Source organism: Nematostella vectensis, chromosome 5, assembly GCF_932526225.1.
Source record: "Nematostella vectensis chromosome 5, jaNemVect1.1, whole genome shotgun sequence".
In the NCBI taxonomy this organism is placed as follows: domain Eukaryota; kingdom Metazoa; phylum Cnidaria; class Anthozoa; order Actiniaria; family Edwardsiidae; genus Nematostella; species Nematostella vectensis.
The window spans coordinates 13074258-13086282 of record NC_064038.1 but is presented as its reverse complement, the minus strand read 5'-3'; the positions used below and the strand labels follow the sequence as shown (position 1 = coordinate 13086282).

Below are 12025 nucleotides of genomic sequence, written 5' to 3'. Positions count from 1 at the left end.
TGATAACGGTGAAGCAGATTGCAATATAAACAAAAGACGCGAAATCATTAACGCCTTTTAATCTTTTTAAATATAATTACAGTGATAATAAGAAATCAGAAGCGCCGATCAGCCGAACTTTTTTTATAATAAAATTTCATGTTTTTCATCCAGGATTATTTTGTACCTTTGGAAAGTGTTCTGACTTTGACTTTTAAAATTCCCTCTGGTTTTGATAAAATATTAGCTCTTCATGAGAATGTTTGTCAGGTCTAGAATGCCATCAAAAATATATACTTTGGACAGAAAGGAAACATCGGTATATATTGGGACACTTTTTCGAAAACACAAAGATAATTATTTCGTCATTTCAAATGCTAGGCAAAATCCACAAAAATCCTTGCGAAAAAATATGTATTTTTTTAATAAAAAACCTTTTTATAAGAACGTCCAGGCTGAGATTTCACCAAATTTTAAGAAAATGCTAAGAACATGGCGAGGCTCAGATAGCAGCAAAATATTGCTTTTTTCAGTCCTGATGCGTTCTAAAATGCAGACGTTCTTATAAAAAAAGAGTTAAAAACAAAAAGATAAATAGAATTCAATAAAGACCCCGGCGGACAAACTTGAGGCAGCAATTCTGGCAGACTCTGGCGCTGTTTGTACGGGCTTTATTCCAACATACAGTTGTAACAAGCCTGCTAGCCGGCTTTACAGTTGGTTTATTCGCAAATTACAATTTTCGGAGTTTCGGAATTCCTGTGACGCGCAAAGCGTGCCTGGGGGAGGCACGTCACAGACATCCCGAAACTTACGAGTGCAATCTTATTTGAAATAAGCGTTCATTGTTTGTAAGTCACTTCTGCAGCACGATATCTAAAGCCTTTTACTACGAAGATTGCTACAATGCCTCCAAGAGTATCCAGTTTCATCTTAGCCTGCATATCAAGCCGAAAGGGTTGGAAAGGAGAAAGACGAGACGAGTTGTGCGCGCTAGGAAAGACGAGGCGCGCGCGCATAACCTCGTCTCGTCTGTCTTCTTCCCCAACTCTTTGGGCTCGCTACGCAGGATAGTTTCATCTGGGAAGTAGCAGTTTACTGTACTGCATGTGTACTGTATCATTGAAACAAATGACATTTCAGTGCTGCCACTGCAATAGCGCACATGGACATGTAACGTTATAGAAAATATCATTTTCCAGTGCTGATAACACAACACATTGAAGAGATTGCTGTAATAAGATCATTTTCTATTGGGCGTAAACTTAGTTGATGTTAGATTATTCTTTGAACTGCCACTCCTGGCGACACATAGGGCACAGTTGTTGATGGAGTTGTGAGTTGAGCCACTTGAGAATACAGTGCATATGAAACACGTGAGAACATCTTCCCCATACTGAAATAATAATAATAATAAATAATAATAATAATAATAATAATAATAATAATAATAATAATAATAATAATAATAATAATAATAATAACAAATAATAATAATAATAACAAATAATAATGATAATAACAAATAATAATAATAATAATAATAACAAATAATAATAATAATAATAATAATAATAATAATAATAATAATAATAATAATAATAATAATAATAATAATAATAATAACAGATAATAATAATAACAAATAATAATAATAATAATAACAAATAATAATAATAATAACAAATAATAATAATAATGACAATGACAATGGTAATGACAATGACAATGATAATGATAATTCTCAAGCAAAAGCAAAAAAGAAAATTAAAGAAAATATCTCCCATAGGGATGTTCTTATCCTGTTTTTTGCGAGGGAATACAGTATCCCTCACACATCCAAGCTACCCCATTTCCTGATATCCTTGATATTTCTTACTTGTTTTGAAAATGAGCTAAACAGTAATGATAACACACACAAAAAAATAATAGAAAAAATGAAGTACTTACAGCCAAATTCGTTGTTGTGCAACAACAACGACACAAGGTCTGGGGGTTTGTCTTGTTTTGGTTATTTGGTTTGATTGACGACGCGCTATTCCCAAACGAAGAAAGGAATTTTGTATTCTGGCAGGCCGCACAACAATGAATTTGGCTATAAATGTTTTCACTATTTGTTTTCAAATTTGATTCTAGTAATATTTATTATTCATCAATAGTTGAACCGAAAGCAGAGTGATGCTCTAAACAGCATGTGGACAGGGCTTATGGCTTTTGGAGGCTGAGATGAGTGAGAGGGGAGGTTTTAGGAGTTATTGACCACTCTTTATCGTAACCAACATACACAGGAAAGAGGGAAAAGAAAATTCACATTGTTCTCTTCCATCCATCCTATTTTGAGCCAACGCATATAGAGGGTTAGCGGTATCCCCATAAAATTCACTCCCATACTGCAATGGAATAGAATAGGAACCTAATAAAGTATCAGGTCTAGGTTTACACTTGAGTTGGAGCCGTGCTGTTGTGTCAACCTTACCACTATTTCAAGATGTGTTACAGTGGTAGAAGCCTTATTAATAAATAAATAAATAAATAAATAAATAAATAAATAAATAAATAAATAAATAAATAAATAAATAAATAAATAAATAAATAAATAAATAAATAAATAAATAAATAAATAAATAAATTTGACAGGTGCGGGCACTCGAGCGCATACTCGTGTAGGAGACGATACTCGGTTTGCAGAATACAACATTTTAGGTCCATTTCCTCATCATATGTATTTTCCCTTTCAATTGACAAAGGATATAATGAGAGTTTAAGGTTGGGGAGTTTAGTTTAGGGTTCCAAAATATGTAAAGTATTTTTCGCGCGATTCAAAAGCAGAATCACCCGCTCTTATATACTAAGTATTATAATCGGAGTTGAAGTCAAATTTTAAAATAATACCACTAGACTTTTTTGCCCCCAATTTCATTAACTAGCTAACTTAGCTAGTATTTGAATTCCCGATTCGTAAATAGATTTCTGTAAATAATAAGAACCTCAACTGATGGTCATCATTCTTTACGAAACACATTCCGCATTGTGAGCACATTCGCACTGTTTATGCGCCAACAAAAATACAGCTTTGTTGAAAAGCTTTATTATTGTCAATTTAGTGAACCTATGGAATAATAAAGAAGAATGATATTTTTTAAAATATTATTGATGATAAGTACAGAAAATTTTATTTCAAAGAAAATTGTTGTCATTCTCATCTTTTGCGATTATCGGATAGCCGGATGTTATTGGGCAGTTGAAAATGAAGCACACCGTTGAAGAGAGTACAATGTAAAGAAAATAGCCAAAAATATGGATATGATATGAATAATATGGATCGTTACACACACACGCGCATGCAGACAGACAGACAGACATGCATGCATGCATGCATGCAAGCAAACAAACAAACAAACAAACAAACAACTAAATAAAAAAATAAATAAATAAATAAAATCTGTTCAGCATTGTACCTACCTAGAGGGCAGTCATCGCCAGGGACCTTGCAATCTGGACAGCAACCATCAAATGGCATGCGGCAGATACCACAGTTATCGTCGTTTGCCATCCATTTCCATGTTGCCACACCAACCCACCTTCCAGAATGAAATCCTATTATCAGCTTATGAAATACTCACAACAGTTCTTTTTCAGTTGTTTTTAAAAAAATTCCAAAGTTTTCTACTTATTCTTTGGAATAATTTTTTTTGTAACATATTCATCTAATGCTGGATCTTTACCTCCATAATAATATGTAAGGAAAAGAAAAAAACGACCATGGCATAAGAAATTGTAAAAATATTTATAAAGTTTTTTTGTTATACTGTTGTAACCATAGAGCTAGATGATGCAAATAAAACTAATGTCAAAAGTGCATTCGCCACATACACCTATTTCAAAATACATTGTCAGCACAAACCGCAAATGGCAGTGCTACCATCCAAAAAAGGCAAGGGAATCATCATATTTTAAGGAAAGTAGGAAAATATGAATAACTCGTTTAATTAGTTTATTTACTTTTTAATCTTGGGGGTAAGGAATTGTCACTTATTCTCGCCTGGGACCTATTCTCGACCACACTAAATTAATTATTAAATAAACCCCTTCTGGCAGCTGGGATATCGGGGGATAATGTTCAAGGATGAGAAATGGTACGAAAAATAAACAGTGAAATTTTGAGGACCATTTCTCATCCGCGGGCATTATCTGCCGATATCACAGTGAGCCAAAGAAGGGGTTTATTTATTTTATATCCCAGTGACTCGTTATCGACTAATATTTGTCCTGAGAAATTGTGCATGTGACCCGTATTGACCAATGAGCGCGCGTGAAAATTCTTCATTGGGATATAATGTCAAATATTTCGTAAACTACAAAGAACAAGCCAAAAACGACCCATGGAGTCAAAAACAACAGCGTGAAACATCTAAAGCCTTTTACAAATGTTTATTATTTTGCTTAGCTTAGAGAATTTTTATATTACGCATCATAAAATAAGGTACAAAAATTATGTTTGACTGTACTATGTAAGGACGAAAAAATTCTGTAAAAATATTCAGCATTTACCGATTGTGATGAAAATCGCTCGGCCAATCTCCCATTCTGTTGTTGGTGTCCCAGGGTGCTTTCTGGCCTTTGTTTCAGCCTCAGCGTGACACGCACGCGTAATGTCAGTTTCTTTTGCAAACTACATTTATCAGAGATAATTGTCTGTGGTATCTTAGCTAAAAATTCAACAATTTTTCCTTGCTGTTTTCCCAAACGAACCAGAATAAGTTCAGAGCGGTCAAGAATAGGTTCAACTGGATGAGAATAGGTTCGGCAAAGGGTTCATATTTACTTTGATTTTTCGGGAATACATTCAAAAAATAAAGTGGTCGAGAATAGGTTCCAATACCTTAACTATACTTACAAGCAGTGATTTGTCTTATAACAATATCATCTCTACCAACTAGAGCTTATTTTGTTTTATACTATGCAAGGAAACTCTAGACAAAATATAAACACAATACAAGCTAACACAACCTTCAATTTTAATTTTGCCATTTTCTGCTCCTGTCCTGAGGAGATTTTCATTAAAGAAAAAATTAAAAAATATATTAAACCACAGGGTACCCAAAAATAGTTATAGAAAACAGCTCTAAAACTTGTTTTATCTATGGATTCGCTAAGTCAAATGAGCCATAACTTACCCTAAAACCACAAAAAGCCGGCAAATGTGCATGAAAAAGAGACAAACAACGATCGTTAGAAATAAACTCACTGACGTGACATAAGACATTCAAAAAAGTAATACTTCTTTGTTAAAATCAAGGACGGTAAATCTGTCAATTTAAATGACAATCAAACATTAATGTATAATTTAATCTAACCAAAAAGGCATAAAGTGAATTTAAAGCAAACTTACGTTTTATTTTCACCTTCATTCCGCAGTCTCCGACATAAACTGGATCATTGAAAATGGCGCCGAATATTCTAGTTCCCAGTCCCTTCTCTGCCTATGGATGGAAGGCCTGACGGTTTTGGCTCATAGTGAGTTTGTTACATAAAAATGTCAGTCTGTGTTCGGATATTCTTCCGAAATAGAGCTCTTTTTCGGGGTGCTCTTGGTATTTTACGGCATTATTCTTTGAAGTGCATAGGCAGCAGTGATCATTTAAAGAGCAATCGTGTAAGTTGCCATGACTAATTTACTAAAGAAAAAAGCGTCTCATGACAATTCAATTCGATCCTTTCTTATGTTTCCTGTTTAGATATACACTCCCAGATTTTTGGGTCAGTTGTTTTTCAAGCATGGCATAACAAGGTAATGTTAATGTACGGTACAAATGTACAACATCTATTGTATTTTGCAGGACACATCATTTGTTTATAAGTAGTCATAATTTAAACACACTCTCATACTTTCTAAATTTCAGTTACCTCCTGATTCTGCATTTGAATAGTGGAATCAATCAATCAATCAATCAATCAATCTTTTATTGAATATTTTAAATGTATATATATACAATAAGGAAAAAGCCGAAGCCAGAGGCTTATTAGGCTTGGTCAGCAAAGTATGTAAAACATGATAGGACTTTACAATTTTAGCAAACTTAAACACAAAAGCACACACACCCACGCACACACCAACGCACACACACACCCACTCGAGCATCACACACACACACAAAAAAAAATAATAAGTTCTGAATACTACTCTACATGCATAATAACTAAAAATTCTACTTGTCGACTTGTTGCTTTGTAGGCTTATGTACCCAGATTCAAAGTCTGACACTATTTTCTTTGCAAGTTTTCAGAGTGAAATAGCATTCCATAAAGTAACAGATGACACTCTAGATGGTTTGTCTGAATTCTTTGATGATTTCTGTGACAAATACCAATTGCCAAGGCCAGATGAATATGATGTACAGTTTCGAGTAAGTATACAATCACCAAGTCACCTTTGGAAGTCATCACATCCAAAGAATGCTAAAAATTTATTGCATCTACATAATATAATCACTGTTTATATTTCATGCAGTAGTATTATTTTTGCTCTTCTCAGAAATAGTCCAGTTTCTAATTCTGCTGTGCCCACTTAAGATGGACAGCATTCAGGTTGTATAAATAACACTTCAAGCTTTGGTTAGGGACAAACTCCATGTGCATACCAACAGAATCCCCTGGAATAAATGAATTTAAAAACTTAAGAATGATACTGAACCATTTGCCTGAAACAGAGGCTTGCACTGTGTTTATGCATTCTTATTGACTATGATCTTCACTCAGGCTTTCTGAGTGCTAGTATTTACAAGAAGTTAGCTAAGTAATTTTCTGACCACTTTCCTTTTTATAGGATGGTGTTCTTACTGTTAAATTTGGTGGTAAGTTTAATAGAAAATCTTTTATCATCAGTGTGAAGAAACCCATGGAAGAACAATGAATCTGCCCACCCTCTCATCTTGAAACCCTTGTTTGCCCCCCCCCCCCCCCCACCCCGTTGTAACTTCTGGATTCCCAGAAGGAGGGCTACGTGGATATTAACATGACAGGGGTGGGGTGGGGGGTAAATTGTTCACCCCTAATTTGTAGGATGAATTATAATGTAAATTGTAATTTGTCAAATGAATGCCATAATTTTCAGGCGAAATTGGTACCTATGTGATAAATAAACAGACTCCTAACAGACAGATCTGGCTGTCATCTCCTAACAGGTAGGTCTAATATCTAACCCATCCAACCCATCCATGCTGTTCAACTACAATTTATTATATCATAGTAAATCCCATAAACTTTGTTCACAAAGGTCATTTGACTCATTCAAATTTTACTTTATATTCCAAGGAATGATCAATGGAGTATGGATTGGGTTGGTATCCCCCCGCCCCATTTCGAAAGATTTCTGGTGCATTCATTTGTATTTCCCACCTCTTATGTTTATTTTGTGTCAATCTTCTTCAGAATCTGGATCTGCCAGTTTATTTTTCATTCATTTTATATTTTCTTTTCTGTCAGTGGTCCAAAAAGGTATGATTTCGTGGATGGAATCTGGGTGTACCACCACACAAATGAGTCCTTGCATTGCTTGTTATCCCGCGAGATGTCACAAATAACCGAGAAAGAGGTCAACATGAGGACTTTACCATTTGGCAAGGAATGGAAGGAAGAAAGTTGATGTGAACTTTGCTGCACTTTTGAGATCAAAGTCAAAGATGTAAAGTCAATATGCAAAACTTGACCCAGTAATGCAGCTTAACAATTTTTGAATTATCGAGCAACTGACCAAAAGAATTGTAAGATATCCAAGATAGATGAAAGAAACATCGAAATTACAGTGGCAGCGACAGCAACAATAATGGCACATTATTATTTTTATAAACATTGAACCATCTCCATAACATTATCAAAGACAACAACATTGTCAGCCATACCCTTTGTATTTATTTTCTTGTCACATATGGGTAGGCAATTTATGTGAAAAAATTTAGAAATAATATGTAAACATCGAAAACCAAAGTTTTATTATATTTAATTTAAGAAATTTGGAAATTAGTGGTGTGTTGTGGTGTTCATAGGTGTGTTGTGGTGTTTATATGTGTGTTGTGGTGTTCATAGGTGTGTTGTGGTGTTTATAGGTGTCTTGTGTTATGGTGTTTAATATATATATATATATATATATTTGTGATGTGGTTAGGTGGCTGTGACTCGATATTCTATGTTGTGGTATGGCGTGGCTTATTTGTGTGAGCGTGAGACCTAAAACCGGGAAAAAAGAAAACGCTCCCCTATTGACACATTCCCTGCTAGCAGAGGCCTCTTTTCTTTTAATTTTGCTGCGAACGCCAGCCCAGCGAAATGTAAATAAAAGAGACCTCTAATAGCAGGGAAGTTGACACTGTGGATAAGAAAATTGATACCCTCCCTACTTTTCAATTAAAAAAGACCAAAGTCTTTATTGAACCCCTCTTCTATTTCTACGCACATGATTATGGTTGTTGCGATGATAGACTATCACGTTGCGATTGTTATTTTAAAATTAAAAAAATATATCCTCTCCCGATAACCGAGGAATTTTGGAAGTGTGTTTGAGAAACTTAGAGGGGATTTTGTACTCTTAAAGGTAGGCTTTGGTAAGTGGTATTGACGAATTGATGTTTACAGGCGTACATGCCAGTATATAAGTGAAAAAAAATAAACAGAATCTGGTATGGTTTTTGCAAACTTCTGAAGCTAGTCATATTATGTTCGATGCCTGTTGTTGACAATCAGTCTTCGATGCGATTATTCTTGCCACGCCGGTAAGCATTTTTTTTAAAGCGCTCAAAATGCGTGGTAAAGAAGATGCGATCGCGACTTTACACTCAGCCCACAGTCGATTTGGTCAAATTTATTACAGAACATATTCTGGTATTCTCGGAGTCCCAGCGCTCGTCGAATGCGCCCCTAAATGACCTGACTTTCGCAGCCCGAGTAAGGAAAGCTCTGGGTCCGCGAGTATAAACCATCTGGCTTTCTTGAATCCTTCCATTTAAAACCTTAAAAAGGGCAAAGTAATACTTACTTTTATCTGTAATAACGTAAATACTTAACTGCTGCGGACGGCATTTGATAGGCTGTCTTGGCGTATTTTTTCTTAGATAATGCTTTCCAAAACTCGTGTTCGAGGAAAGAAAACCAGTAAAAGTGATCTATAGTTTCCGTTTGAGCAATATTTTCGTTTATACGAAATAATCTCTTTGGGGTCCAAGCACATCTGTACCATAACATACAACTTAAACTTAGTTCCGTCAACAAAATTAATCTAAGAAAATGAGACAAACAGAAAGTTGTTTGATAATTGCGGAAAATAGTGTACAGCAAAAGATTTACTTCTAATGAAATGACGCGATAAAAGTATGTATTATTTTGGTCCAAACGTATTTTTCTTTTTTCAGTTGATTTACGATGCACAAAGCACCCCTTGAAGGCAATAAGATTTGATGCTCATGAAATCATATGGTAAATGTGACCGTCCACGGGAAAACGTACACTTAGGTTTTCAATTAATTATGGTATGTGTCGGTCTTTCTTTTTATTTTTAATTATCTTAAGGATACAGAAAGCACTTGCAGGGAAAACACGGGTGTTCTACCTTGGTTGATTAGTCTCTTTTTGTTGTAAATTGTGTTTCTCCAAATTACTGAAGCAATGCACGTCATCCTCAATTTACCGGGCGCCTGAGTGAACCAGAGTTTAACAGAAAAGCCAAGGCAGTTAATCATTCGAATAATGACTTTAAATGGACAATGTAGCACATTGGTTCTCGTGTGCAACAAAATGCAATAGTCAAAATGTAGTATCCAAGGAAAAACAAAACATAATTATAGCGTTTCAGTGACAAATAAGCTTTTTATTCCACTCGGTTAAGGAAAAGCATCTTCCTTTGTGCATGAAAGGGACCAAACTTTTTTTTTTCAACTGCATTAAATTTTCGTTTTTTCTTATTGTCGAATCCGTTGTATCGCGACCCGCGTTTTCAAAACACGATTTGTTTTTGTTTTCTGTTCCGTCAGTAAAACCATTCTGAGCCAATAAAAGTCTCGCTTTATGCTGCACTTCCCTGGCTATCCTCTGGACAAAAACCAGACAGTGTCGCGACAGAAAGCCAGGCAACTGCACTAGGCGAGAGATGGCAAGAATCTGATTGGCTTAGAATAAATTGACTGGCGGAACAGAAAATCCCAAAAGACAAAAACAAATCGATGTTTTGAAAATGCGGCGTCGCGATACAGCGGATTCGACAGTAATTAACCTAACTAATTTATATTTGGAGACATTGTCGCGACATTAAGACTTTCTTCTATAAAACATGCATAACTATTTAATAATTTGACCAAATGCCTTAGGTTCAGTGGCGTCAAAAATGGCTGCCATAGCAATGCATCCTGGGTAGAGTTAGCTGTTCCCGTTAAAAGCTATATACTCTGCCACTCTCAAAGGGGCTATGTTATGGGTTGCGAAATCACGCGCGTGTTGTGAAGCGAAGTGCATATCCAAGAGAGGGCCTCTTCTGCAAAAAGTCTTTTGTCACATGTTGTCATAAATTTGTCGGGACTACTTAGTAATCGGGGTCAACCACTATGCCTACTGTGTAATCTACATTTTACTGACGAGGGAACCGCGTGATCTTATCTTCTCAAAACATTTTTTTTTTCGATATCTATATTTCGATATTTATGTACTAGAGGCAAAGACACAGTTTCTTGAATGCTACACCTTCTAACTTTTGAAACAAAGGGAAACGGATTCGATGTCATTTTGGACGGTTTGGGATTTTAGCCCGGGTTACAAAGACTAGTTTTTCAGGTTTGACAGAAAAGCAGCCATTGGCATAGACGAAGATGGATCTTTAGTGTGAATGAAAAGGGCAGCCCTCGGTGAAAACATAGTTGGAAAGTACGGCAGCTCTCGCCTCTAAAGGTTAAGAACGCACTTTTCGCTTAATCTTGTGAGTATCACTGTTCTTATTGTGTTCCATTACACTTAACATTGAATTCCTTATTTGAACAATATTATGTTCATAACTATTGTGAGTTTTTAGCTTATAACTGACTATCCTAGCTTCGTGAGGTCAATTAAAGCAAAATAAATGACAATGAACAAACTGACAAACTGGTACTAACGTAATGAAACTTGTATAAACAAAATCGTCTCGATTGAATAGGAAGGAAGTGATTCGGATACTTCGACTTTTTGTGATTAATTTGCAGTGTGCTGAAACTTTGTTAAGGTTTCTCTTTTGTAGAGTTTTGCGTCTAATACATAGCTTGCACATGGAGTTGAGAAAAACCAACCATATCGTCAATGAAAAAAAATTAAGTTTACGCTGGGTATATACATTGATGTGCGGCATAACTAGATTTTAGACAGAGTATTAAAAACTTTATCCTTATAGTAAAGAGCTCGAATATCTCCTTAAGGAGATGGACACGCTCCTTTGTGTTTTTTCATCTTCTCGTTACCTCCGTTACGATCACAATAAGCCAAAATGTAGGTGTCTTCTACTAAAAACCGATCAAATGTATTTCTAACACTTCCGAATCGATTATCTAGAAATGTAATTGCGAGTGGCATTTGTGTGCACTAAACTCGACGTCGATGGAAGTACTATATTTGACTTAAAGAGCACTTTGCTGAATGCAATTGAGCCTCAAAACAACCGAAAAAGGCCCAAAGAACTCAAGCTAATGCTTGAAATATAATTTTAGGCTATAAACATTCCATAAAGAAAATCTGATTTGTTTGACCAGAAGCTGAAGATCCTAAACTCGTGGTAACGGAGGTTTCAGGCGGTTAAGTTTGGATGATAGATGATATTAGCAAGCCGAAACTGAAGCCCGTGGTCCGTTCTTTATCAAATAAAATATTTTTTTCTTGATAATTGGTAACTTCGAGAAGTTACCTATGTTAAATAATGCCAAATTGGAGCGGAGAGATAAGAGCGTAACCTCCGTTACAGCATTTTTTCCAAGATCAAAAATTCTCAGTGGATTGTGAACTTTGTAGGTTTTACAACTGATTGGTATGTACGCAATAC

At 35.5% G+C, this 12025-nt stretch overlaps 3 protein-coding genes across 5 annotated transcripts in view; 2 read left to right on the top strand and 1 right to left on the bottom strand.

Moving 5' to 3' along the window:
• Positions 1–634: 634 nt before the first annotated feature.
• Positions 635–4981, bottom strand: LOC5507645 (anaphase-promoting complex subunit 11-like). The gene is given in 4 exon segments (XM_048727285.1): positions 635–1339; positions 1341–1375; positions 3442–3560; positions 4531–4981. Coding segments are annotated over 4 exon segments (306 nt in total). The 5' UTR covers positions 4566–4981; the 3' UTR covers positions 635–1222.
• A 496-nt stretch (positions 4982–5477) lies between these two features.
• On the top strand, positions 5478–7990 carry LOC5507635 (frataxin, mitochondrial). The gene is made up of 6 exons (XM_001628207.3): positions 5478–5635; positions 5718–5770; positions 6260–6386; positions 6806–6833; positions 7094–7163; positions 7465–7990. Exons 1-6 carry the CDS (start codon positions 5516–5518, stop codon positions 7622–7624), a joined length of 558 nt encoding a protein of 185 aa, XP_001628257.3. The 5' UTR covers positions 5478–5515; the 3' UTR covers positions 7625–7990.
• A 2442-nt stretch (positions 7991–10432) lies between these two features.
• LOC5507636 (neurogenic locus Notch protein) overlaps positions 10433–12025 on the top strand; it is a 30370-nt gene continuing 28777 nt past the window's right edge. For all 3 annotated transcript variants that reach the window (XM_001628209.3, XM_032376364.2, XM_032376363.2), the window contains exon 1: positions 10433–10936. The gene's annotated coding sequence lies outside the window, so the exon portion shown is untranslated. The remainder of the gene's footprint in view (positions 10937–12025) is intronic.

What these genes read in the sequence shown, in the direction of transcription:
- LOC5507635 (XM_001628207.3), top strand. Translation starts at nt 5,516, where the DNA reads ATGTCAGTCTGTGTTCGGATATTCTTCCGAAATAGAGCTCTTTTTCGG. An exon ending in ATCATTTAAAGAGCAATCGT is followed by an intron (nt 5,636 to 5,717) that starts GTAAGTTGCCAT and finishes TTTCCTGTTTAG; the next exon opens with ATATACACTCCCAGATTTTT. An exon ending in TCTTACTGTTAAATTTGGTG is followed by an intron (nt 6,834 to 7,093) that starts GTAAGTTTAATA and finishes CATAATTTTCAG; the next exon opens with GCGAAATTGGTACCTATGTG.